General features: G+C 41.7%; 2 protein-coding genes across 5 annotated transcripts; both read left to right on the forward strand.

The window, feature by feature from the left end:
• Nucleotides 1-43: 43 nt before the first annotated feature.
• LOC306910988 (uncharacterized protein) lies at nucleotides 44-4,112 on the forward strand. 2 transcript variants are annotated; one of them, XM_079485956.1, is made up of 12 exons: nucleotides 44-259; nucleotides 330-402; nucleotides 1,263-1,335; nucleotides 1,432-1,480; nucleotides 1,561-1,701; nucleotides 1,968-2,093; nucleotides 2,197-2,257; nucleotides 2,553-2,587; nucleotides 2,678-2,751; nucleotides 2,925-3,215; nucleotides 3,297-3,399; nucleotides 3,485-4,112. In XM_079485956.1, the coding sequence occupies exons 1-11, from the start codon at nucleotides 190-192 to the stop codon at nucleotides 3,366-3,368; spliced, it is 1,065 nt and encodes a 354-aa protein (XP_079342082.1). In that variant the 5' UTR covers nucleotides 44-189; the 3' UTR covers nucleotides 3,369-3,399; nucleotides 3,485-4,112. The 2 variants fall into 2 exon arrangements, with proteins under 2 accessions (XP_079342082.1, XP_079342081.1); XM_079485955.1 differs by having other exon boundaries at nucleotides 3,297-3,340; nucleotides 3,485-4,069.
• A 440-nt stretch (nucleotides 4,113-4,552) lies between these two features.
• fnip1 (folliculin interacting protein 1) lies at nucleotides 4,553-25,752 on the forward strand. Of its 3 annotated transcripts, XR_013788216.1 has the most exons (19): nucleotides 4,573-4,739; nucleotides 8,446-8,578; nucleotides 10,262-10,393; nucleotides 12,645-12,748; nucleotides 12,823-12,897; nucleotides 12,976-13,067; nucleotides 13,845-13,928; nucleotides 14,325-14,396; nucleotides 15,305-15,440; nucleotides 16,505-16,706; nucleotides 17,189-17,274; nucleotides 19,956-20,102; nucleotides 20,230-20,399; nucleotides 20,796-22,134; nucleotides 22,215-22,380; nucleotides 22,710-22,904; nucleotides 23,166-23,281; nucleotides 24,110-24,323; nucleotides 24,804-25,731. XR_013788216.1 is itself a non-coding variant. In XM_079485805.1 (18 exons), exons 1-18 carry the CDS (start codon nucleotides 4,645-4,647, stop codon nucleotides 24,186-24,188), a joined length of 3,423 nt encoding a protein of 1,140 aa, XP_079341931.1. In that variant the 5' UTR covers nucleotides 4,553-4,644; the 3' UTR covers nucleotides 24,189-25,752. The 3 variants fall into 3 exon arrangements, 2 of the variants coding, with proteins under 2 accessions (XP_079341931.1, XP_079341932.1); XM_079485805.1 differs by having other exon boundaries at nucleotides 4,553-4,739; nucleotides 24,110-25,752; XM_079485806.1 differs by lacking the exon at nucleotides 13,845-13,928 and having other exon boundaries at nucleotides 4,565-4,739; nucleotides 24,110-25,752.

Below are 25,752 nucleotides of genomic sequence, written 5' to 3' on the forward strand. Positions count from 1 at the left end.
GATTTGCTCATGATAAATAATGACACCACACCGGTGTTGCTTGGTTACGTTGATTGGCACGTTTATTAAGTAGTGGGCGTGTCCCTCAACAACAACCAGCACGTCATGACGGAAATGGCAGCGGGACTTTATTGCATTTAATAATTGAATTTATATGAGTTATATATCATCAAAAGAGTTGCGTTTACTATGATTGTTAAGAAATGTTCAACAGGAAAAGGTCGCAATGTGACGCCAATGAGAGCGGCCTCATCCAACAGTACGATGCCTTTGTGTTTTATAAGTGCGTGCGTGCGTGCATCACATTTACTGTGTACTCTTTATAACAGATATTAGGACACGTGTGTCTAAATTAAGCGGAAGTGCTCGGCGTGGTCGACAGTTTGGATGCAGTAAAGACAGGTGAGTTCTGGTCAGCCCAAGCTGCTTGTTGCTTAGCTACCGAGGGAACCGCCTGCCTCGTGAATATTAACAAGGCGGTCTGACGTAACCCGATGAAGACCTGTATTTCTGCATACAATGGTTATGTACTAGTATATAAATGTACAAAACTAAATTAATAAGCTTCCTCTGCGCATCATCTGATCCGTTTGCTTACGCATATTCATGTTAACACGTAGAAGGTTGCCATGTAAACGCAATAATGGTATATACAGGCAGTAACTTACTTAGTAGCCTGTGCATAGTGTGGCTACACTATTAAACACAAAATACACAGAAAAAAATGACATTCTATTAAGCATCTTTGCTTGTTTCATAGTAGGCTACAAGTATTGAAACATTCTTAAATCAAGATGCAATTCCTTGACAAGAAAAGTGATCGAAGATTTTTAAGCAGAAAAATATAAGAATCGAGTAAGTTTATGGTAAAAAAAGCAAAGAAGTCTGCCAATGGGGGAGAAAAACAAACTTGAATTAAGTACATTTATTTTTCTCACCATGTGCAAAATGTTTAGCGTCTTTTTACCATAAACTTGATTATTACAAGTGTGTCTACACCGGCGCAACGGGACACGACGAAACCTTCGTCCACACTGGATGCGTTGTCATGTCGCGTCGCGCCCGGTGTAGACACGGTGTCATATTATTTTTCATTAAACAAGACTAAATATCTTGGGTCACTTTTCTTTTCATTCTCAGGATATTTTAACTATAAATAAGACAAAAATGCTTCGTGAGAATGTCAATTGTTGCAGTGTTGTTTAATTATTTTTCTTTTGCAAAAACAATTAGATTTTTTTCTTGTGTGAATTTCATTTTAGACTTGTGAGGCCAGGTGGAAAATATCTGAATGGCCGACCAGTGATTTCAGGATCCAGGAGAGGTCATTGTAAGGTCTGGTGTAATGTGGTAGATGTTTATTCACAAGTTTAAATACACAAGCTTGTGCTGAGAATCAGCAGCACTGCTCATATAAACTCCTCTGCGCAGGTTACGATGACTGCCAGTGCCTCCAAAGACTCAAGCCAGGACACCACAAGTAAGGTTTGATGCTTTCTGTTCAGTACTTTAATGAGTGCAAAATTGACTCTTCAGCCTATGTTTTCTGTCACTGGCCAGGTATGATAATGCCCTCTGGAGTCTCCAGCTTCTTGTTGGATTGTTTGGATGATGATGATGATGATGATGATGATTCTCAGACCTTAAACATGGATTCCACACTTTCGTCCATTGAGGAGTTTCGCAGAGCTGATCATTTTGGTACAACTAATCATAAGACAAAAATTCTAGCAGCACCAATTACCCTCATGCGGTTAATCCACAGGCTTCTCGGACACCAGTAGCTTTGTTTAACAAAAGCTGTCCATGCTGCTCTGTGCGTGCGATTTAACACCCCCTACACCTCTGAAACGACTCGAAGACTGTTGAGACCACCACAACCTTCAAGAAACCCCTGAAAACACACCCGTTCCACCTTCACTCGGTTTTATTGTAAAGCTATTTGTGTACTTCTCATGATCACACAGATGAGGAGATCACCGTAGTGGATGGTAATGGAATGATGAACAGTATGAAAAACTCAACTCTTCTGGATCTGAGTCATGCGCAGGACATAGCGCTGCATCAGCCTCCAAACCTCTCCTCCATTCTCGGTACTGTGTGTCACCGCTGTGTGTTTGGGTTCATGCATGCTGCACAATGTGTTATACACTGAGAAGACAAAGGACTTTTTCACATGTGTTAATCTTTCTTCAGAACTATCATTAGACACTGCTGAAGACAAACAGAAGAATTCTTTTTCTCTGTCCCCCATAAGGTAAGACATGGTATATACAGACCGTACAGCGGGTTTCAAATATCTAAGACCACATGAACAATCTGGGGTCGACAGTTTAAAGTCTGCATGAAACGGAAGTAGTAAAACAATTCAAATTATTCTTTTTATTTAAAAAAGACCAAATCTTAGCCAAATTGTGCTAATGTACCTGGTTACATTTATAAAAAGGTCATATCAAATTCTCTAAGTTGATAAAAAATGTGTTGTATTAGAAAATGCAATTCTCTGTTATTGAGTTAAAGGTTATGGATTTGACTGTTTTATTTTTTCCCAGCCTATCCCCTTTGTGTGTGCCCTCTGAAACTTCAGGTATTTGTGAGAGAACTTGAGTTTCACTGCACATAAGTTCCAAATGAATGGCATGGCATGATAAACAATGCTCTGTTTCTGAATTTTTAGGATATGTGTTAAAACCGGATGAGAAGAGAACACCAGTGAATGAAAGGGCTGTAGGTCCTGTTGTGAAAAAGCAGGTGACTTCTTTGCATGTCTGTGGTAACATTCTTATCTGTATAAAACGTTTCGCGTCTTGCTTTCTCTTCCTCGCATGCTACTAGAAAGACCTGATTGTCCAGATAAGAGCAACGTTTGACTGGTCACGCATATTGTTAATGTTTGTATCTAAAATATATTTTTCTGTTTTCAGTGTTTTTCAGAAAAGGAAACCAATAAACCAATAAAATACAGAAAAGTGATGTTCAGTGATATTGTGAGCATTAGGAACATATCCAACCATAGATGCAATAAAATAGAGAACCATCATTGTGGAGTTCAACAGGACGAGCTGGTCAAACAAAAAGAAGTCATCACAAGAGAAGAATCCCGAGATATTTCCTCAGGGCCGGCAAAATTCTTTGACTTTGCAGATGAATGTGAAAGAGAAGCGTTTTTTCGGAGACTGAGACGAACGTGCTCATTCCGGTTTCCTGCTAAAATGGTAATGTGTCATTTTATGTTGACAATTTTGAAAAATGGAAAAAAGCAGAACTGAATTGTCCTGTTATTCTATTCTTTGTAGAGAATTTCCACATTATTACCCCCATCCGAGGAGATTAAAACAAGGTTGGGAAATGTCATATCAATATCTTAGTGTACCGAGGGAATACTGTGACCAGCAGGGGGCAAGCCAACACTTTCATTTAGGAATATATCATTAATTTAATATGTATTCTTTGTTTTTTAACAAATGTATGCTTCTAAATGCAGAGGCACATCCCATGCAGCTCGCAGGTCTCTCTCCAGCTAATGACCCGAGGATGAACATTTCTATATGGTTGAGACAGTTTAATCAAAATATCTGTGCATAGACATACAGTACATGTATTGTAAAAGACAATAAATGAAAGCTGCTTAAGTAAGGTTTTAATGTTAACTGGGTCATTCTCATGAAACCATTGAAACATCATGGCAGTAATGATTTAAAAAAATATTTAATTCAGTAATGCCATCAAATTGTCACAATACCTTGCACAAAGAAGAACGTTTGACATAGATTTGAGTTGTTTTATATTTGAAACCAAGATTTCATGAGAATCCTCCAACTTATGATTTTGCAGTTCAATGTCTAGTAGTTCTGCACAGGGACTGTATGAAATATTCAAATGATCTTTTAGAAGAGTAAACCAAGGATTTTCTTCTGACACTCAAAATGGACTTTGGAGGATAAATTATTCAAGTGAAATGTTTGGCTTTAGAGAGGGAAAAGAACTTATTTATTTCTAGAATTATTTATATAAAACCCTATGTATAAAAGATGAATAAAGAGACGTTTGTCATGTTTTTGTGATCTTGATCTAGCCGATGATTGAAATGCGTCACTGTTTGGTCTGGAGATGATTGTGTAATACTGTGCATTGTGGGATTTCCCGGACATGGTTTAAGACAACTCAAATGTTAGAAGTGTCTTGATCGAAAACCACTCACACCGACATACCTTAAAATATTTGAGTACGTTTGTTTTTGTCTCGAGATGCACCTTTATAAGTTATGGCCTTCAAAAACGACTTAAATATCCTAATTTAACTGAGGCCTAGCCCTTGGTTTAAACGAATCCCTGTGCAGGAAACCGCCCATAAATGTATTAAAGACTCACGTTTACAATGCATCCCATGAGACGCAGTTTACATTTACAGTATTTATTCATCTGTAGCCCCAAAACATCAACAAAACGCTTTGACCACGTGGTGCAGAAATATGAGCCAATCCGCAGCGCGAAGACGAGCGCAGAGAGCGACTGGCCAATAGGACAGCGGAGAACGTTGCCAAGCAGCTCGTGTGACTAACGTCAGTCATATGACTGCTCACAAATGGAGTCCGTCCGCAGAAGTCGAGCGTATCTCAGGAATTGACCTGGAAACGGGATTTTAATGATAATGGCTCCCACGTTATTTCATAAACTCTTCAACAAAGGAAAAGCGTTTTCTGCGCCTGTGAACTGTAATAAAGAGGATGCGGTGTTCAGGTACGTGTCGATCTCGCGCTCATCCCCTCTGAGGAGACCGCAGTATTATAACACACTAGTCTTAAAGTATGTTTCTTGTGTGTAAATGTATGATTTAGTCCGGGCTATTTAATTCGTATTTAGATGTAACGTTACTGTAATGGAGTATTGTTTGTGATTCTCATCGGCGTAACGTTACTGTTTTTCGCCCACTGATCAGCGGGTTAGCCTCGTGCTAGCTGAAATATCTCTTTAATTACTCCCCGGGTCTTTTTATTTTTCATCCAAATCTATACTTTCAATAAAAAATGTTTTAGACCCGAGCACGTGACGAGTTCTTTATTTGATTAAGTTACACCACAAACGTATTTCTCTAGACTAGAGGGTTTACTTAAGTTAACGCTATTGACTGAGTTAACAGAATAAATGTAACGTTATTGTATAAATGTTATCGTTTTATACGTTTGTAAGCGGGCTTTATGTAGGGTTGTCTGTTGGCGACGATAAAGCAGCTTGTGTTTGTCTGCGAGACTGGCACGTGACATTTGTCATCAAACATTCTCGTGCAGTCGTTGTGTGTTAATAGATGTAATGTAAATGTATTTAGATGGTTGACTGGCTGTGAGAACCAATGTTAACCGCGCCTGGCACTACCCTGCATTTAATTTACCTTTAGCTTTTAAAAAAAATGAAGTTTAGATTGTTATTGATTAATTAGAATAATGTTTTGCTAAGAGAACATTCAGCATTGGACTACAAAACAAATAAAATATGTCTCTGTAGGGTGAAATTTATCTTCATTTTAAGATTTCATTGATTTGGTCACAGATCACAGATGTGTTGTGGGCCAGCAGGTTTATGCTGCCATACACATGAAACGCTGGACTCTATTATTCGCTAAAGCGTCCTGAATAATTTTTTTTCTCATTCTCCATTCTGCTTTAATAAATGTTTTTTTGTATGTTGAATTTCAACAATTCTTTTCTTTCTATAATGCCGACAGAGGCCGAATCGTATTGTGTGAAGCACGTATATGGTTTGACATATGAGTGTCATGTTCACATCCAGAACAACTACTGAAGGCATCATGTTGTGTTTAAAGAGCCCAAAGCGAGCAGTCAAGCTATGCCTAAGAATACCAGAGAGGGCAACTGAATAGGTGACCCCCCCCCCCAAAGAAGAACCAAAAGGCTGCTCGCATTTCTTAGGATTTGGCAGAGACAGATGATCATACTGCACATCGCTCTCGATTGAGCCAAAAGCTTTTGTGTGCTCTAGCAGGGGATTACCTTGGCCGGTTGCATAAACTGCTTAGTCTAGTCTTACAAGTTAGTCATCCAGTTTTTAATAACTTCTTAAAGTCAGTCACATAAAAAGGTATATTGGGTTTATTAAAATCTAAAATATAAGACTTATTAGACCTAACTAATTGCTAGTCAGTGAGACTACTGGTTTAGACACAGTCTTAACTTAGCGGCGATGTTTATGCAACTGGCCTCAGTTGTTAAGATGCAGTCTTAATTTAGGTTGGTTTCAGATTTAGTTCGATTGCCTGGTCCGAACCCTATTTCCATTGCTTCCCCCGCTGGACTTTTTGGGGGTCCGTGGGTCATTTGCGTCATCAGCCTGCTGCTGTTTATGCAGGAGAAGGCGGCAAAATGCATAACATCGCTCGTGTCACTTAATACATTTTGCTAGCAGTCTCACAAACATACAATGCAATGACAGCTTGTGGATATAGAATTGTCTTGTATAATAGTGAGGAAATTAAGTTTTATCTATCTCTCTATCTCTGTATAGATTGTATAGCTTAAACGCTGTCAGACTTCAGCCAGCATAGACATAAAGATGAAGCTTTCTGGTCATAACACCTAGACCATGTTTATTTGACAGTGTTGCACCTAATTTGACTTTCGTGGCACATGGCGTTCCTGATGTATAAGTGCTTTCATTTGTATAATGTTCAATTCTAATGCCTACATGCTGTAAGTAAATGCGGTTGCTTATGGTTTCACCGTGGACACACTGAGACCATTATTTTATTACCCGTAGCAACCTTGTAGGGTGTCTTTCATTTGTAGCTAGTATAGGCTGTGGTAGAGCTAGCTGACAGGAATGCAGGCTGGAAAAATTCCCACTGCATGCATTCAAAAATGACCCCGGCTGGCGGACAGGAACTGCGTCACGGTCTGGAGTTACTTTATGTAACACCTGCTTGCTCCCAATGCAACCGTGCGTCACTGAGCGTCCTTTGAGGGGAGGGCTGTGTGTTGTGGTAAAAGAGGTGAGCGCCGGGGATGTATCGCTCCTCTCTCTACATGCTCCAGCCGCACTCTTCCGCACTATCTTCAGTTTCACCTTACCCAACCAGGACGTACAGATGCCTTTGTCCAGGCGCTGTCCAGCTCGGCCTAGAGGTCACCTGACAGTCTCATGTTGTTTTGTGAATTTAGTGCTATTCTTAGCGGCACTCCCTGGTGAGGAAGAGCAAGCTGAGGGCTAGGGAGAATGGGAAAGCACACTGGCAAAATCTCAAAGATGCCCAGGTACTCGACGCCTGCTTGCTTTTGGCTGGAAGTGTACTATAGATTTTCAGTCTGGTGCTTGGATTAATAGTGCTTTACCGTTTGCTGGGGAAACAGAAGTAGTGTGAATGCTGGGATGAAGTTGGTTGCCCTGTTTGAAAGAGGGTGTGCTGCGTGATTGGTTACGTCCTAGTTACTGCGAGTTCCATGATCATTATAACATTTTATGTCATGTAAAAGAGATTACGGTCATAGGCTTAATGAGTTTTTTCTAATTTTTGACATTTTCTTTACTAGGGAGCTGTAGACTAGTCTATAGACATATCAGATTAACCTTTTTTAACAACACTTTAATTTACCTAGTTTGCCTGTTGTGATTATTGTGGATTTTAATCTGCCATATTAAAGGTTTCAATGTGTTCCAGTTGTTTGTCATGTGAGCTGAGTGTTTGGTTGACCCATGATCATGTGAATTGGCCTTTAGTTTGTGCACAGCTGTATTGTGAGACGACTAATGTGTGACGGCCTGCCTGACCTGTAGTGAAAGTTATTCTAGGCTCATTTAAGGATTGCTGAATCCTTCATAAGCCCTCTGCTGTGGAGTATTTAAACAAAGTCTGGGCTCTGCCCTTACTGTCCTACAGCGTGTTTCTCAGATGTCTCAAATTCAGTGTTCTGTCATTGCAAATCAAAGATGTGATGTCTTGAACCCGATAAAGGGAATCATGCGGTCATCGACCTAATGTTTGACTCATTTTCCACCCTGAACTGAATGAGAGCAGTTCTTTGGAATTAGCAGTTGGTGGGAAGAGTAAACAGCGATGCACTTTACCGCCTGCCCCGCGCCTTTCTTCACCCGCATTGACACGGAGCACTGAAATAACTCTTGCGTGTGACTTAGCCAGTCCCTTCCTTCCTTGCCCCATATCCAAAGCCACTATTGGTTATTCCCATTGTTTGCTAGCCACAGCCACTCTACACTGAACGGGCCCGTGTTGGGCTTGGAGGAATGGCAGCAATGCAGGAGCTGTCGAAACATCCGACCAAACAATGGCAGCTGACAGTTAAAGGAAGCTTATTAGTCAACTGTCAGTGTGGTGAACGATGCGGCCACACCAGAGTACTGTGTAGTCACTGCGTAAGAGACACTGTACTGGAGCCATGCCACGTTCCTGCTCACGTCCATGTCTGTTTCCCCCCAGCTGGGCCTCCCCGGAGCTGGAACCCAGTCAGATCCGCCTCATCGTCTACCAGGACTGCGAGCGGCGTGGTAGAAACGTTCTCTTCGACTCGGACGCCAGAAAGAGAAGCACACAAGAAGATGCCCCGGTCACGGTAAGTGATTACTTCCCCCTGCTGGGCCTCACCGAGGGCCAGAGAGCACTGGGCTCCCAACCAGTTTGAACCAGAGGCCTTATCGGCAATAATAATAGCATCAGCTGACACTGAATGTGTAAGCGTTCTTTTACATTCACATGATGGGAGGTGTGCCCGCCTGCTCTCCAGCTCTTTGTCACGTCTGCAGGTTGTTTGTCATTAGCTGTCATGAGATGCAGGTGGTTTTGGACCGCCAGTGCGCACACACACAATTACACATACATACGGTCCTGTCGCTAACAGTAAGAGTGTACAGTACGTTGCATGTGACTGTTTTTATTATGCTTGTTTACTTTTTGTCCCTTTCAGAGCTCGATGGTCCTAAATAACTCTTCTTATCATGCATAAACGTTCTTCCTGCCCTTTTAGATTTGCAGTGTTAAATAAATAAAAAGATGAAAAAGCTGTGTAATGCAGGTACAGAAATTTACCAGCGCTAGGCCAAAATGCCATTTGAAGTATTTACAATGCATTGGCAATTTGTATAACCTAACCTTTTTTATGCAGTGCTGGTATTTCTTAGTAGTCTTTAGTGAAAATAACATTTTGGGCATTTTTTATTCAAATCTGTTTAGGTCTCTTTATATGAAACAATGATCACGTGACTGTGGGTCAGGTTAAAGCTAATGTTCATATGTAATGCAGTCAAATGAGTAATAAACAGTCAGTCTAATGTGTTAGGGTGAGGCTTGAGAGATTGCTGATATGGAGCTTGTGCTGCGGCTGCAATCACATGACATTTTTTGGCAGAGGATATTGTTTCGCCAGAGAGAGAGAGAGAGAGAGAGAGAGAGAGTCATTGAGAGTTCGAAGAAGAGAGCGAATAAGCAAACAGGTCAGCTCACGAGTTGTTAAGGAAGTCATATGACAGTGTCACATGCTAGAGTTCCTTTGTGCTCTTCACAGGGTAGGACGAGACGCTCTCTGTGAGCCATAAACGAAACTGAGCTAAGCACGCAATGCACACACAATACACTGACACAACAACACTTATTTACTGATTATATCACATTAAGTTGAATCTGATGTCAAATCTGTGTGGTTCTTATTTTTTCAATCTTTGTTTCTGATACACAAAGTTGTTCCACGTCCTTTTACATCTAATTGTACCTCCATTATAAGCTTGATAGACTGAGATTTAAATTATTAAGAGAATTCTTTTGTTACAGTGTGAAGTAGGGATGCACCGATATGTACATTTTGTCCGACAACGATAACCGATGATTATTTAACATTGGAGGTTGATAACAGATATATTGACCGCTATACAGTATCCATATATAAATATAACATTTCCTAAGAGTAAAACAAAAGGCAAAAAATGGACAACTGCTTTTATATGAAAACATTCACTGCAGAAAACAAGGTAACCGTACCTGAAAATAATGTACCAAGCCTACTTTAAACTAGTTAACGATTATTCAATCTTCAATCTGCAATCAGGGGTAAGGTGTCTTTCAATTCATGACCTGCTGGCACTGAGATTCAAACCTGCAACCTTCAGATCACAAGCCCAACGCTCTAACCACTAGGCCACAGCTGCCTAAATGAATGTTTATCGGCCGATTATTTCAGAAATCCCTAGTCAGAAGCACTGTGTTTATGACTGTTTGTTAATTTGTCCGTGTGTGTTGTTTGCAGAGGGTGTGTGGAGAGATGCAGGCAAAGATGTTTGGAAAGTGCTGTCAGCTGAGGCCTACAGGGGGCAGCTCCAGTTCTCTGGATAGCAGCTCGTCCTGTACCTCCGAACCCAAAGAACAAAACCGTTTTCAGGTGAGCACTGTTCCAGGTAGAACTTTGTGCAACTTGTGAATTTTCTGTATTTCTATTCATGTCTACGGGGCACTGCAGAGGTCGTGGGTTTCATTACCAGGGAATATACATACTTTTAAAAAATTCCTGTTTGAATATATATTGTATGTCATTGCCAAACGTATTGAGTTAAATCCAAAAAAATGACATTGCAGCCTGCATTCGGTTTTTATTGTCAGGCAATGGTGAGTATTATTAGAAGGTATGCATTGACGTCACTTTCCCACGTGAACACGTCGGGACACACACCCAAGAAAATGGCAGACGAGGAGAGTCTAAAATTATTTGCTGAAATTAAATTTTACATTTAGTCATTTAGCAGACGCTTTTATCCAAAGCGACTTACAGATGAGGAAACATTGGAAGCGATTATAACAACGTAGGCAACAAAAAACATAAGTGCATCAAACTAGTCCATTAAAGCCTAGCACAGTATACAAAGCTAAGAATAGTGAGGTTAGTAATTTTTTTTATTTTTTTTTAAGAAGGAAAGGGAAAAGAATTAAGATAAATCAATCAGTGACGTGTTGACGGAAGAGATGCGTTTTTTAAAGATGGCAACCGAGTCTGCTGATCTTGTAGCAGCAGGTAGATCATTCCACCAATGTGGAACAGATCCAGAGAAGGTATGGGAGAGTGACTTTTTTCCTTTTTGGGATGGTACCACTAGTCGTCGTTCCTTTGCAGACCGCAGTGATCTGGCAGGAACATAGATCTGCATTAGCAAGTGGAGATACGATGGTGCGGACCCGGTGGTGGTCTTGTAGGCCAGGAGCATAGATTTTAACTTTATGCGGGCGGCAACAGGGAGCCAGTGTAACCTGATGAAGAGCGGAGTTACATGCGCTCTCTTCGGTTCATTGAAGACCACTCTTGCCGCCGCATTCTGGATCATCTGGAGAGGTTTGATTGTGCAAGCAGGAAGTCCAGCCAAAAGTGCATTGCAATAATCCAGTTTGGACAAGACAAGAGCCTGGACTAGCGTACAGTGCTCTGATAGGAAAGGTGTAATTTTCCTAATGTGCTGGCAACATGACTTGTGAGGTTAAGCTGATCATCAATTACCACCCCCAGGTTTCTGGCTGTGCTGCACGGTGTAATAGTTGATGAGCCTAGTTGAATGGCAAGGTTGTGGTGAATCTTTGGGTTGGCTGGGATCACAAGCAGTTCCGTTTTTACAAGGTTCAGCTGCAGGTGATGATCCTTCATCCAAAGCGAGATGTCACTCAGACATGACGCGATGCAAGCAGAGACCGTCGGATCGTCCGGTTGAAACGACAAGTAGAGTTGTGTGTCATCCGCATAGCAGTGATAGGAGAAGCCATGCTTCTGAATGACCGAGCCGAGGGATGTTATGTAAATGGAGAAGAGTAGCGGTCCAAGCACTGAGCCCTGTGGCACCCCCGTGTTGAGCTGTTGGGATGCGGAGACCTCATCTCTCCAGGGTACACTTAATGACCTACCCGAGAGGTAGGACTCAAACCATTGCAACGCCATTCCAGAGACACCCATAGCACTGAGAGAAGCCATGAGAGAAGCCAGGAGGATGTGATGATTGACAGTGTCAAAGGCAGCAGACTGATCCAGTATGATGAGCACAGATGACATGGATGATGCTTTTGCCAGTCTCAGGGCGTTGATGACTGAGAGCACTGGAGTCTCTGTGGAATGACCGGTCTTGAAACCAGACTGATTGCTGTCCAGGAGGTTGTTTCGCATGAGAAAGGATGAGAGCTGGTTGAACACAACTCGCTCCAGGGCTTTGGCAATGAAGGGAAGAAGGGAAACAGGCCTGTAGTTTTCTAGCAGTGTAGGGTCCAGGGTGGGTTTCTTTAGAAGCGGAGTGATGCGGGCCTCTTTGAACGCTGTGGGAAATGTCCCAGTGGTGAGCGAAGAGTTGATGATGTGGGTCAGAGCAGCCACAACCGTTGGAGAGATGGCCTGGAGGAGGTGGTAGGGTGGTTGGAACCTACGACCTTGGAAACATCAGCCTTCAAATTGACCTTCAAATTGCAAGCAGCTGGACTCAACGGTGATCCTTGCGGCTTCCCTACGGCTTACAAAGGAATCAGGTGTTCCTGGACACTGAAGTGTTGTGAGGAATTGCGTTTCCTGATATTGTGTTTTGCCACTTACCGGGGCACGCTCCCCCCATTAATTCCTGATGGCTTGACTGTGTCACTCATGTTTTTTTCCTCTCTCTCTTCCTTAGGGCTCACCCAGGTGCTCATCAGATGCTAATATGCTTGGGGAAATGATGTTTGGCTCTGTGGCTATGAGCTACAAAGGCTCAACGCTGAAGATTCACCAGATAAGGTAAGGCAGTCGAAAACAGAGCGGTGGTAGTGTTGGGCGAAAAGTCAGTGCTGATTATGCGTGTGTGTTTTCAGATCCCCACCACAGCTGATGCTCAGTAAAGTGTTTACAGCGCGGATGGGCGGCAGCGTCTATGGCAGCCTGAACACGTAAGTAGCACACACAAGCACGTATTGTAGATGTGGATTACATGCAGTTGTTTGACTGATTTTTTTATTACATGACAGACTGCAGGACAGTTTGGAGTCCATTAATCAGGACTCCAATGCACTCAGACCTGACCAGAACACTGTAGGCAATGGCTTCCTGGGAAACATAGGTACAGCAGCACAAAAACATCCCATGATTGTTTCTTAACCAGCCTGAAATGACTCCACGTATACACAAACACACACAGCAACCACAAACCTCGCCACAGTATGAGCTCATGGCTGTTTCTCAATGTTCTTGCTATGTGTAAATAACAACCCAAAACTTGTGTGTTAAAAGAACAGAAATGTAAAGTAAAGTATTTTGTAATTTGCTGTAGAAAAGCTTTACTCTGGCTACCACTGAACAGAAAACAGTCAGTATCATTTTAAAGTCATGTCACTGAAGCTTCTCTTGTTTAACTCATAAATGCCATCTTAAAGAGACATGAACGACTGCTTAAATTTTTTTGGCTTATCACATTTTCCTCTGGTGGACAGTTAAAGAGGTAGAATATCTCTATATATTTAGAAAACGGGACCCATTAAAAACCTGCCACATTACCTGGAAGTGAGATTATCAATCCCTTGTTGCGCATTCATTCATTTATATTTGAGTGTTTTCCCATATTTAACACAAACTCTGTCTGTGCAAATACTTTTCTTATGAAGGCACATTTAGGTATGACGATGATAAAACCATTTCTTAAATCCTGTGTATTTGAAGCAGTGCTTGTGTATGAACCCCACCGAATGTTCAGGCTATTGTTCTGCTTGAAGAGTGTGAATTATTTGTGTTGTATGATGTGCGTGGTGCCGCTGTACATGTGTCTGTGTTGTGCTGTATGTCTCTTCCGTACTTGTCTAACAGTTTTGTGTCTCTTCCTCCTGACCGTTGTACCGTACAGGTTTCTCTCAGCTCTGCAGCCCACGGCGGGCGCTTTCAGAGCAGGGCCCTCTCCGTCTCATCAAGAGCGCCTCTTTCTTTTCAGGTTGGCGTGTATGTGTGTGTGTGTGCGCACATTAGGCTTCAATGAGCACGTATGAGCGTCTGCATGTTTTTTTCCCTGTGCATGTTCAACTATGCCGTTTGCTAGAGCTTTCATTATTGATGGTGTCACATATCCTCTTAGGATATAAATATCTTTGGTAGGTCTGTGCTGGTATCGTCACTAGCATTAAGACCGTAGGCTTCCTTTATACCATGCACCCGTTACCCCATCGTCCCTCTCTCCTGCCTGTGTGCATGCATCTGAGCTCGTGTGTAGGTAGATCACAGTGGTGATGTGATGGGTGGTGGGTGTGGCTGACTGTGGTGGACACCGAGACTTATGAAAACTGTCAGAGCATCTTGTCATATCTGTTTTTCTGTCTCTCTTTTCTTGCAGGCCACAGTAACCCCATGGACATGCCAAACAGAGGACTGTACGATGAGAGAGACAGTGGCATCGCCCGCTCAGGTGAGCACTGAGTTTTCAAGATATGCTAAATTACTACGGTTAATGATGTTTTTTCCTAGTCCAGTTAAACGTGTGCGTAAGAAAGCATTCTGGTTCAACCAGTGGTTTGGGTTTGGGCTGGGTATTGCTTTTAGTCAGTATTGTTTGTTAAACCTGTTTAGTAAACAATTTGGATGCCCCATTGATGCTAGTTGCAGAAACGACACGCATCACCTTCACGATCCATAGGTTTATGTTCATGTTTTTTTTGAGGGACACAACTAGCCAGATACAAGCAGAACACGTGAATATCTGAGTCGTGCAACTTTGTGAATAGCTTGCGCAATGGAAATCGTCAGCACAGGCAGCATAACTGGGATCTTTTTCTGTCTATTGCAGCGTCACATGCAGACGTTTATATTTAGCAGTTCTGCCTGTTCTAGTAAATGAAGAAGCTAATTCAGGCCTGACTCTACACATGCTTCATCTCCACTGAGCTCACTGTGCCTTCATTCTTTACATTGGTCACATGATGCTCTACAGATGAGCTCCATCTGTAATGTCCTTGATGACTTACATGACATTTCTGGTTGTGCAATATTATTCTATTAACATTATTTTAAAGAAAGGACACCGAAATCTCACCCTCGGCAGCTTCTTGTTGATTCATTTCATTTTTGAATGCGTTACAGTGATTGTTGTGTATTAGGGTCATTAGGCTGGTATACTTTAGATATCCTGTTTGAGGATTCAGAGCCAATGACAGTAAGAGAAACTTCCCTGAACCCAGTGAGTGTTGGCATAATGAAAAGCTTGTGTGTGATATAATGTTGTGAGTCATGCTGTCAGGCCGTGCAGAGTTGAGCTCATTCATGGTGGATGTGAACTCACTGACTCACTCAGTTTCCTGTGTCTTTCTTCCTCCACAGCATCTTTAAGCAGTCTGTTGATCACACCCTTCCCATCGCCGGGCTCCTCTCTCACCAGTAGCTGTGCGAGCAGCTACCAGCGGCGCTGGCTACGCAGCCAGACTACCAGCTTAGAAAACGGCGTCTTCCCTCGATGGTGCGATGAACACAAAACACGTTCATTAACACACACTCCATAATCTGTCTCGCCAAACAACATATTTTAAACTAGCATTGAACTATCTTAAAAGCCTGTTCAGATTGACTGCGAATATTCTGTGTGAATGTTTGTCGCGAAAACGTTCTACAACAATAGATTTTTCACAAGCCTTTCATATGGACCGCAAATATCCGCGTGGCAAAAATGCTAATCTTTCCCCATTCGCAAAGCAAAGCCACTGAGGGCACGCGGTGGCACTTAAGACTCAGAAAGCTGTTGTGAGAGAATGGATGTCGTAGGTGTCAGAACAGACAGAACTTTTTGAAAAAAGTCACAGTGACTACAAAAACCAGGACAAAAAAGGAGTTCTGTTGCATAATGTAAGGTGGCATTCAAATATAAACGTGTAAATATAACATTGGCGGGGCCAGTAAAAGTCATCAGTTTCTTCTCATTTCTTTCTTTTTCTTTATATACAATAACTAAGCAGTTTTGCTTGTAGGCAGAAAGCACAGGCAGATGTAAACAAACATCGTGTCAAGTGTACACATATTTGACAACTGTTTAAATGGTACAGGTGCAAAAAACAATAAACTCATCTTAGCTGCTGCTGGAGAAATACATTTCTTGTTCTGCTGTGGCAAGTACGTAAAGCAAACAGTACTAGTAGCCTGTATTGCTACGCGCTAAGCTTTAAGCTTTACTTTTTCTCAGCAGCCGAAGCCTGAATAGAGGTTGAGCGCCACCTAATGTTTAGGCGTGAAATATATTCTCAATCAGCGCCATCTACCATGCGGGCGTCAAACAGAAGAAAGCGTACATTCGTTTCGTCATTGATATGCAAACTTGGTTGGTCGGGTATTCGTTTAGCTTTTTTGCATATCCTGCAATCTGAAAAGCCCTTAAGCTGTATCAACTTTGTTTCTCATGTAACTCATCCTGCACCATTTGTGCTATAAACATGAAGTCATGCAACTTGTTAAGGAGCAATCCGTCAGCAAAATGAGATTTTTTTTATTAGGATCACAACACGCTTCAAAAAATGTCGTCAAATCTTTTAGGTCTGTGGAGGAGAGCTTCAACATGTCTGATGAGCACAGCGGTCCGAGCCTGGGCGTCGCACGGAAGAAGAAGATCGCTATTGGTGTCATCTTTCTTCTGTCACCCAATGATGAAGAAAACGCCAAGTTTCAAGACTTTTTCTTCTCCCATTTTCCGCTCTTTGAGAGCCACATGAACAAACTCAAAAGTGCCATTGAACAGGTAAGACATATTTGTGAAAGCGTCCCTTATGCCTTATGGATTTAGATTCTGTGTGTACTAAGTGGAGAAAACACTTGCAGTCTGATTAAGTGAGCTAAAGCATCCATCCACCTGCCCTTTTCTCTTTCTCGGAACATCTTTCCTTTATTCAATTTTCCTTAAGTCAATTTCGGACGAGGCGTTTTATGTAAATGTAAAATGTTGATGTCACTTTGAAATGCTTTAGTCAGGGTGGGATCAAGTCTGGCTCACTGAAGACATGGGCATACAAGGAGGGGCATTTATTCTTAAAAATGTTGCATGCCTTGACATTGATGCTATGCTAGCATGTGTTATTAGCTTAAATGCATAGAATACAATTAATGTTCCACTATTACTATTCTGGCAGTATGTTTTTAAAACGGTCTCTTGTTTCCCAAACATTACAGAATCTGACCTGTGCCTGTAGTTATGTCTGTCTTCTGATGTGTATTTGTTTGAAGGCTATGATACTGAGCCGCAGGTCAGCGGATGCCAGTCAGAGAGCTTTGGCGTACAGTCGAATGGTGGACGGCCTCAATGAATTTAGGTGAGTTTCAGGTGTGGCGTTGTTTAGGCCTTGTTAGCATGTCTGTAAACGCTGCTCACCAGCTGTTTTGTGATTTGCATCCACTGAAAGTTCAGTCAAAGTCCACTAAATCGCTCGTGTGATGCCACACACACACCGGTGTTATCGGTGCACATGTCACGGCTCTGCTATGGTTCAGTTTGCTGCTATATGTGCTCAGTGGAAATGCACTGAAAGGATTCTAGATAAGAATACGAGTTCAATCTTTGACCTGATGATGATGAATGACGCTTACTGTCCTGAGATCAGCTGCACTAAATACACAATAAGCTCAACGCTTCTGTAGATCGTACCTTGTAAGTAAATTGCTGTTTATCTTCATGTTATGAAAACTAGAAGTGCACCGATTGACCTCACATCTTGCCGATCTTCTGTTGCCTGCAACGCAGGCAATAACGTCACAGCCGTCAGTTCACTGAAAGCCGCAAGTAAACATGCAAACGTGCATGTGCACAACCCGTCTTTAACGGCTCGTTTATACTCGCATGTGAGTCCACCTCAGCGCGCACACACATCATATACTGTTCAGACAAAAAAGCTGCACTGTAGTTCATCTCTCGTTGCTCTGTCTACTTGTGGTATGTATGCTAACAGTGATGCTAAACTCATGTTGAAGTGGTTAACTCCGTGTAAAACAAACGTAAATTCCATTCAACCTGATAAAACTATGATAATTTATGGTCATTTCCAAAACTATGGTAATTTCACATTCAACACAACTTCTTGTTTTTAAAATATAACAATCAACCTTTAAACGTGATTATCTGATTCAGTTCTTTGCTAACACAAGAGTGTGTTGAGACATATACATCTTTAGAATTAATTTATAAGATTGCAGCTAAAATGAACCAACCCACATCTTTTAATACTTCAGACCCAAGAAAAAGGAAATGTACTTTATATTTCAGAAAGCAAAGAAATGTTAATTTCAAGAACAGACAAGGATTAAAGTCAACATTCTATTTTATTCATAAGACTATAATCTTAGACTTTTGTGAGATGAGTACAGAAGAGAAAAGGGTCAATTAAGTGACATTTGTTTAGTTACATTTATTATTTCTACTTCTTTTCAGTTCTTCAATAATTTGTCTCATAAAAATGATTATTATGAAAACAATATGCATTGAAGAAAAGTAAATATGGTTTTATATATGAAGAGTTTGGTTCCAAAAATGCGATGATTTCTATTGTGCATTCCAATGAATATCAATCAAACTGCAGTTGGTTTGTTTTGATTTAAGCCATAACTAACACAATAAAACATGATAACATCATAAAAAGCATGTTTTTTTTAATGTTGAAGCTCATTTTGGAACCAAACCCTTCATATGTACCGTCAATTATAGTTTGTGGATAGAAAATCTGAATCGTCAGGTTTCACTCATAATAAAATTGGAAACCGGAATCAGCCAAGAAAATTGAAATCGGTGCATCTCTAATTTTCATCCAAGAAGAATGAATAAAAAATTAACAGTCCACTTCATTAAAATCAATTTAGGGTACAAAAGAAATATGATGGTTGGTACTCTTCTCTCATTTTTATTCATCCAAAGAATGAACGCAATGTAGATGTAGATTTCATAAGAGTTATTAACGACATTAATTGGATTGACGCTTAACCATGGCTGAATCTCAGGTGCAGCAGGCAGTGTAGGCTTGTGCTTCAGCCGTGTCCGTGTATCTGGCCTCTCATACTTGCAGTCATATGCCTGTTGGACCACAGCCAGAGCAACCTGACCCCAGTGCCACAGAAACCCCATCTGCCTCACACACTGTCAGGACAGACCAGAATAGTCAATAATGTGCAAGTGAACAGACAAACAAATATTTTGAATCGCTCACCTCACTTGCTCTAAATAGACATCAGAGCTGTAGAGATGAGCGTTTATGAGGGCTTTGAGGTCACAGATCTGGAAGCAGAGGAGAGGATGATGAGAAAAGCTTTATATATATTTATTGTGCTTTTTGTAGGTCTTATGAATTATATGCACCCATATATGCAAACTGCTTTTTGAAGAATTTCTTAATGTCCATATTTCCTTTATAGTTGAACAATTTAGATTGCAAAACAAGAAATATATCCAATACTACTGTTACACAGTGGCTCTTACCTAATGTAGAGCTGAGCAGGCTGAAGTTAGCTCTGGCTCTTAAATAAAGCTGTTTATAGGTCACTACACACTAACTTGAGTACTGGGAACTGTAGTAAGACATGAGACTTTATCCAATGACAGGCTGTTAGCAGTACACTCGGGAATTTGTGCAAACATCTGCATGTTTCCCAGTGCCTGATCCGCATGGATACTACTATTAACACTGGTATGATTGATGCCTCTCACATCTTTTAAGTAAACAACAGGTTTTTTTATAAATGTAGAATTGTTTAGCTGATGATGACCACATGCAAGATAATTCTCCGGATACAAAACAGTATTACGTGTTATTCTCTGGTGCTAGTTTCTCAATGGTGTTTCTTGGTGTGGACCGCAGGCCATATTCCCGCAATGCGTGATATTTCCAGCACTTGAAATTCCAGCCGTAAAGGTCTTTCCCAGCTGCAGGGCAGCCCTGTGAAACTGAAGCTTTCTTTGTTTCTGCTGTTGACAAAAACTCTTGTGTCTCTGTGTGCCGACGGCTCGTAGGACGACCATCTGCAGTCTGTACACTATGCCGCGTGTGTCTGAGCCCGTCTGGCTCACTATGATGTCGGGTCCACCTGAGAAGAACCAGCTGTGTGGCCATTTCATGAGGGATCTGGCCCTGCTCATGGAACAAGCCTCCAAGAACCAGTTCAGTAACCACACTCCTATCATCCTACGTTCATTACTACATTATACACCACTGATAGATATGAAAGACACCACTGGAGTTTTGTAACACATTTCTTCTCCTGTTCTCTGTCTCTCTTTTGTCTAGATTTCTCCCTGCGCTTCTCACTGCAGTTCTCACTAACCATCTAGCCTGGGTTCCTACAGTCATGCCCAATGGTCAGCCACCCATGAAGATCTTCCTGGAGAAGCACTCCTCACAGAGTGTGGACATGCTGGCAAAGACACACCCCTACAACCCACTTTGGGCACAACTGGGTAAATGACGCATGGAATAGTGTAATATGTGTATTTCGCCACCTAGTGGTGTGTTTGTGGAAATTATTAACTGTATCACTATACCATCAAAGACAAAGGCTTTCAGATGTATGCTGCAGTCTCCAATGTTTACTAGACGGTATCTGTATCGGGCCTGATACTAAGCTCATGTTCTCGTACTCGTAAAAAGGCACCGATTCCTCATTTGACAGAACTGACAGACATTTGCTTTGAAAGTTTGTGAAAATAAATTTTCCATAATGTGTTTAATGTGAAGTTTTTTTTTAACTTGAAGCTATTATATTTGTATTGCTCTCACTGTGTTTTGAGGGTATCCCTAGAAAATACCATCATATCTTTTATTCCATGACAATTTAAAGTGGTTTTCCTGTGCAGGTGACCTGTATGGGGCGATCGGCTCCCCTGTGCGTCTGTCCCGTACGGTGGTGGTTGGTCGACGTCAGGAGCTGGTTCAGCGTCTTCTCTACGTGCTGACCTACTTCATCCGCTGCTCAGAGTTACTGGAAACGCACCTGCTGGAAAGCGTAGAGGACGAGGCCATCGTGATTCCCGGCTCGCTCATCACCACATCGCTGCGTCCTGGAGAGGTGGAGGAGTCTGACTACGTACTGGTGACCGTGCATAAACCCAGTCAAGACTACCTGTCCCAGGGGACGGAGACGATGGACGGCTACCCGTCTGATGAGAACAGTTTACAGGGCAGCACTTACAAGGATTCAGAGACTCCAGATGATGGCAAACACCTGGGTCCTGTTATACCTGTCATCGAGGCAGACAACAGCGCCGACGCACAGATCTGCAGGAAAGCAGAAAGCACTCGGGTTGAAGCACGCCTGGAGATGGTTGTTAGGGTCGGTTCCACCTCACCGTGTGAGAGAGGACAATTGCTTGAGGTACAAGGGGAAGAGCAGTCAGAAGTTCGGGGTGAGGTGGAGGGCGTCGGTGTGCCCATCAAGATCTTTCATTCGTCAGACATTCTGCTAGAGAGGAAGCCACCTGACAAGAGCTCACTGTGCATGACCGATGAGAATGGCAATGAACCCGCTTCCAAAGTCACGTTCCTCATCGGTGACTCCATGTCTCCTGAGTCTGATTTGGAGAGTCGACAACTAAAGGTGGAAAAGGAGATCAAGAAACACAAGAGGCTCCTTAAAGACATACAGCAGGCCGAGGCCAAGACTAAACTGCAAGTGGACCAAATCAAGACCAACAATGGCAAGACAGCTTTGTTTGTGCCGCCTTACAAGAAACAAATGTCTCAGTTGAGGACACAAGGAGACTGTATGGACATGTTTGATGAGTATTTTAATGATGACAATCCTGTGGAGACGAGGACTATTGATGACGTCTCCCAGACGCTCGCTCTAACAGGGATAAAGTATGCAGGGAAGGACACACCAAACCTTCAGGGATCCCAGTGGAGCGTTGGACAGAGCCACGAGCATGCAGAAGACGAGAGGTGCAGGTGTAATGAGCAGGACGGAGGCATAGAAATATCTCTAAGCGTCCCTTCCCTAAACAATGATGGGGACAAGAAGAAGACGGTCCCGCTGAATGACTGGGAGATTCCTCGCAACGAGAGCTCTGATAGTGCGCTGGGGGACAGCGAGAGTGAGGATGCCGGACAGGAGTTGCCCAAACAGGAACCCGACGGGCACTTTTACAGCGAAGAGCAGGCAGACTGGCAGGATGAACTAGAGGTGCCCTTACCGGGGTGAGTTTACTTGTTCTAGCATTCTAGACCGTCTGTTTTGCTTATGTCTGTCAAAAACACGATTGATGTCTTTCTGGTAGAGCGAAGCTGGTAGAGAACTACTCTAAACCAAGTATTGCCAACTTCGGGAGGTCATTGTTTGGTGGATACTGTCCCACATACGTTCCAGACTTTGTTCTGCATGGCACGCCCAACGATGAAAAACTGAAGCAAAATCTTGTGTCAGACTTGGCCCATGCTGTACAGGTAAATGCAATGCTGCATATGTAAAGACATTTCATAGCTCATTGAGCAGCACCTGCATCACTATCACGGTTCCTAACAATCAGTAATACACTGTGGTACATATCACGTCCTCCACTGTTTATCCAATGGAAATATACAGTACGATTCCTTTCTGTTTTGCACATACACTGTAGCACATAAGACGAAGCTCATTCAATTGTAGTCTTGAGATTTTATCGAACCGATGACCTCAAACATTTAAGGGTGGACTTCTAACTCGCAAATGCCTTAGCTATCACCCTCCAATGTAGATTGAAATCTAATGTGAACTACTGTTTGTCATCTTGAAGCACCCTGTGTTGGATGAGCCTATCGCAGAGGCCGTCTGCATTATCGCAGACACAGAGAAGTGGACGGTGCAGGTGGCCAGTAGCCAGAGGCGATCTTCTGACAAGCTGGGCAAAGATGTTCTTGTGTCTAACCTCGTGTCCAACCTGCTGCAGTCTACTTACCAGCTCTACCGTCTCAACCTGTCTCCAAACTTTGTGAGTTCATTTTGCCACGTTTGCTTTTGTGCCCGCAATAGACTTTTGTAACATACAATATGGTGCTTATTTCACATAAATGTATATTTTTCTTTTTTGGCCTCGTCCTGGGATTAAAGTTACCAGACAACTGTGAAAATGAGTAGTTTATAGTGAAAATACTACATTTTCATGTCAGTCTCTGTTCATGTAATTCACGCTCAGTTAAACACCAGAAAATGTGTCAGTCTGGATAACATGACGTTCTGTTTTGGTTTGTAGTGTATAAATCATCTAGAGGACCGGCTCCAGGAACTGTACTTCAAGAGCAAAATGCTGGCTGAGTACTTGAAAGGACAGACTCGAGTGCACGTGAAAGAGCTGGGCATGGTTCTGGGGTAAGAATTCATTGAAGCATATACCGTTCTTCAAGAAGATCAGTTGTGGGTTGGACAAAATAGGAAGAACACCTAGACATTGGATGAAATTTTCACTCTGTTAGCTTTGGTTGCATTTAGTTTGGTTTCTGGCGTGTAGCTTTCCTGTGGCTCAGTGATTAGAGCGTGGCGCTGGCGACACCACGGTCATGGGTTTGATTCCAGGGGAGTGCACATACCCCTATACAAATGAGAGTATATTGTCGCTGTGGATAAAAGCATGATATGCATAAATGTAAATGTTTGCCAGCTCAGAAAAGCTGAATGGAAAACACGCAGCCAGTTTGTTATGAGCCGTATGATTCTGAAACAGGGATGTAACAATTCACTCATCTCACGATACTGATCTCACGATACGATTCATTTATGGTTTATTTGAACGAAATGAGTTCAAACTAATTAGAAAACAACTGCTCTTTTATTTTTTCTCAAAAGCTGCACATTTCTTTGTAAAATTTAAATAATTTTAGTAAAATTACCAACCTAAAATGCAATTTTAAAGCCACTTTCAAATCAAATAAAAAATGAATAATACAAAAGTCTCTTTAAAATAAACAAACTGAGACTTTGTGTTTTTCTAGGATTTGTTTTACATTTAAGAAATATCAGTATATCCACGTTTTCAGTAATCTCAGCACCTTATTAAAATAAAGTGAACATCAGGGAAATAGGTGATCTCTCTCTCTCTCTCTCTCTCTTTGTTTGTCCAATCAATCTGTTGTGCCAATGATGACCAGTACACCAGTGCTTTTCATGCTAATGATGTGATTTTCTGTTTCATACTCGCAGGATTGAGTCTAATGATCTTCCCCTGTTGGCGGCCATTGCAAGCACTCACTCGCCGTACGTAGCCCAGATCCTCCTGTAGGCGGCACAGAGAGCGAGAGACTCTTCATTCCCCGCCGTCACCAGAAGCAGCAAGCCGGTGTACTCCAGACAGACCGCTGGGTTGAGCACCTTGAAGCCCCTGGGACTCCTTGGAGGGGGGGCTGTTGAATCTAATGTTAGTGTTTATTGCATCCTATTGGAATAATCTCAGGGTCAGCAGACTGCAGGACAGATGCTCTGCCTAGAGAGGGCAGCAAAGCTGCAGGCCGCTGTCTTGTGGCATTTAAGGAAGAAACCCAGAGACTTTTTTGACAATGGACATTTGGACTATAATTCCACAAAGCATATTTTGTGTTAGTTTCTTTCTTCAGCCCGTAAGAATGTAAAAGCCAAAGACAACATATGACAAAAAGAACAAAAAACAAAAGCAGTTCTGAGCTTTCTAGCACCTTCTCTGAATTAGATTAGATTTAACTAATCTAATTGAAATCACATAGGAAAGAAATAATAGTTTATTGGGTAATTATAGAATCAGTTTTATGATTTTAAATGAATATATCAGACAATTCTCCGCCGATGATCATTGCAGTGATGATCAAGTATATTCCTTCAATGTGTTTACAAGTCAATTCACTTTGTTGTGTCCTCTTTACAGGTCTATTGAAAATGGCTTCTACCTCAAACCTTCGATATCACATACCCACTATTCGAACAACACAATGAAACATTTTGGATAAACAGTGTTTCATTTATATTTGTCAGTCACCTGACAAAGATGATAGTGTGGTACAATAACCCGTGAATGAGGTCTGAGGATTCATATTTTTGTAAAACCTACCAAGGCAAAGTCACCTTAGTCGTAATGCCTGTAATCTGCAAGAGAACTCAAATGTTTTGTGTTTTTTATTCGTGTAGTCATTTCTGACGCAACATGCTGTGTAAGGTTAAATCTTAAAAAAGGATGTTGGGGAGGAGACATGAAATGGTCAACATTCAATACATTGTATTTTTGCTGGACCTTTTTAAATCGTGATTCTGGCACAATCACTTGTCTTAAGATTGAAATGCTCTAACAATGTTTCATCCAATGACTCTCAGCTGACAAACAGACTGTGGTAACTGCTGAATGAATCTGAAGAAATGCCTCAAAGTATCAAGATAATTATGGTGTGCTTGGATAGCAAAGGGAAATGCAGGCCTACATTTCAAATGATTCGTTGGAAACACGCATTTAAGTCTTAACCGATGTGACGTAAAAAGAACAAGCCTAGCGAGAGGCATTGTTGATCATTTGCTGGTTAAAATGTACGAGATGCTTCTGTTTAACACAGATTTGTTTTAATTACAAAATGAAACAAATGGGATGTGTTCTTTTGTCTTTTACAAAATATGTATTTATATCTAGATATTTCTTTATACGAAAATATGTTTAATTTATTTACTTTGGCATGCATTGATAAATGTAAACTGTATATACTGCTTACATTTTCTTGATGTATTTGTACACAAGGCCTCTGTTTGTGATCTTTCCTTTATGTTTCCCAATTTTAATGGGAATCTTGTGCAATAAATATGCTAACATTACAAATATCTTCCAAGCATTT

The sequence above is a fragment of the Barbatula barbatula genome (assembly GCF_947034865.1).
Source record: "Barbatula barbatula genome assembly, chromosome: 22".
Classification (NCBI taxonomy): Eukaryota; Metazoa; Chordata; class Actinopteri; order Cypriniformes; family Nemacheilidae; genus Barbatula; species Barbatula barbatula.

What these genes read in the sequence shown, in the direction of transcription:
- LOC306910988 (XM_079485955.1), top strand. Translation starts at nt 190, where the DNA reads ATGATTGTTAAGAAATGTTCAACAGGAAAAGGTCGCAATGTGACGCCA. An exon ending in CTCAAGCCAGGACACCACAA is followed by an intron (nt 1,481 to 1,560) that starts GTAAGGTTTGAT and finishes GTCACTGGCCAG; the next exon opens with GTATGATAATGCCCTCTGGA. An exon ending in AAACCTCTCCTCCATTCTCG is followed by an intron (nt 2,094 to 2,196) that starts GTACTGTGTGTC and finishes ATCTTTCTTCAG; the next exon opens with AACTATCATTAGACACTGCT.
- fnip1 (XM_079485805.1), top strand. Translation starts at nt 4,645, where the DNA reads ATGATAATGGCTCCCACGTTATTTCATAAACTCTTCAACAAAGGAAAA. An exon ending in AAGAAGATGCCCCGGTCACG is followed by an intron (nt 8,579 to 10,261) that starts GTAAGTGATTAC and finishes TGTTGTTTGCAG; the next exon opens with AGGGTGTGTGGAGAGATGCA. An exon ending in AACGGCGTCTTCCCTCGATG is followed by an intron (nt 15,441 to 16,504) that starts GTGCGATGAACA and finishes CAAATCTTTTAG; the next exon opens with GTCTGTGGAGGAGAGCTTCA.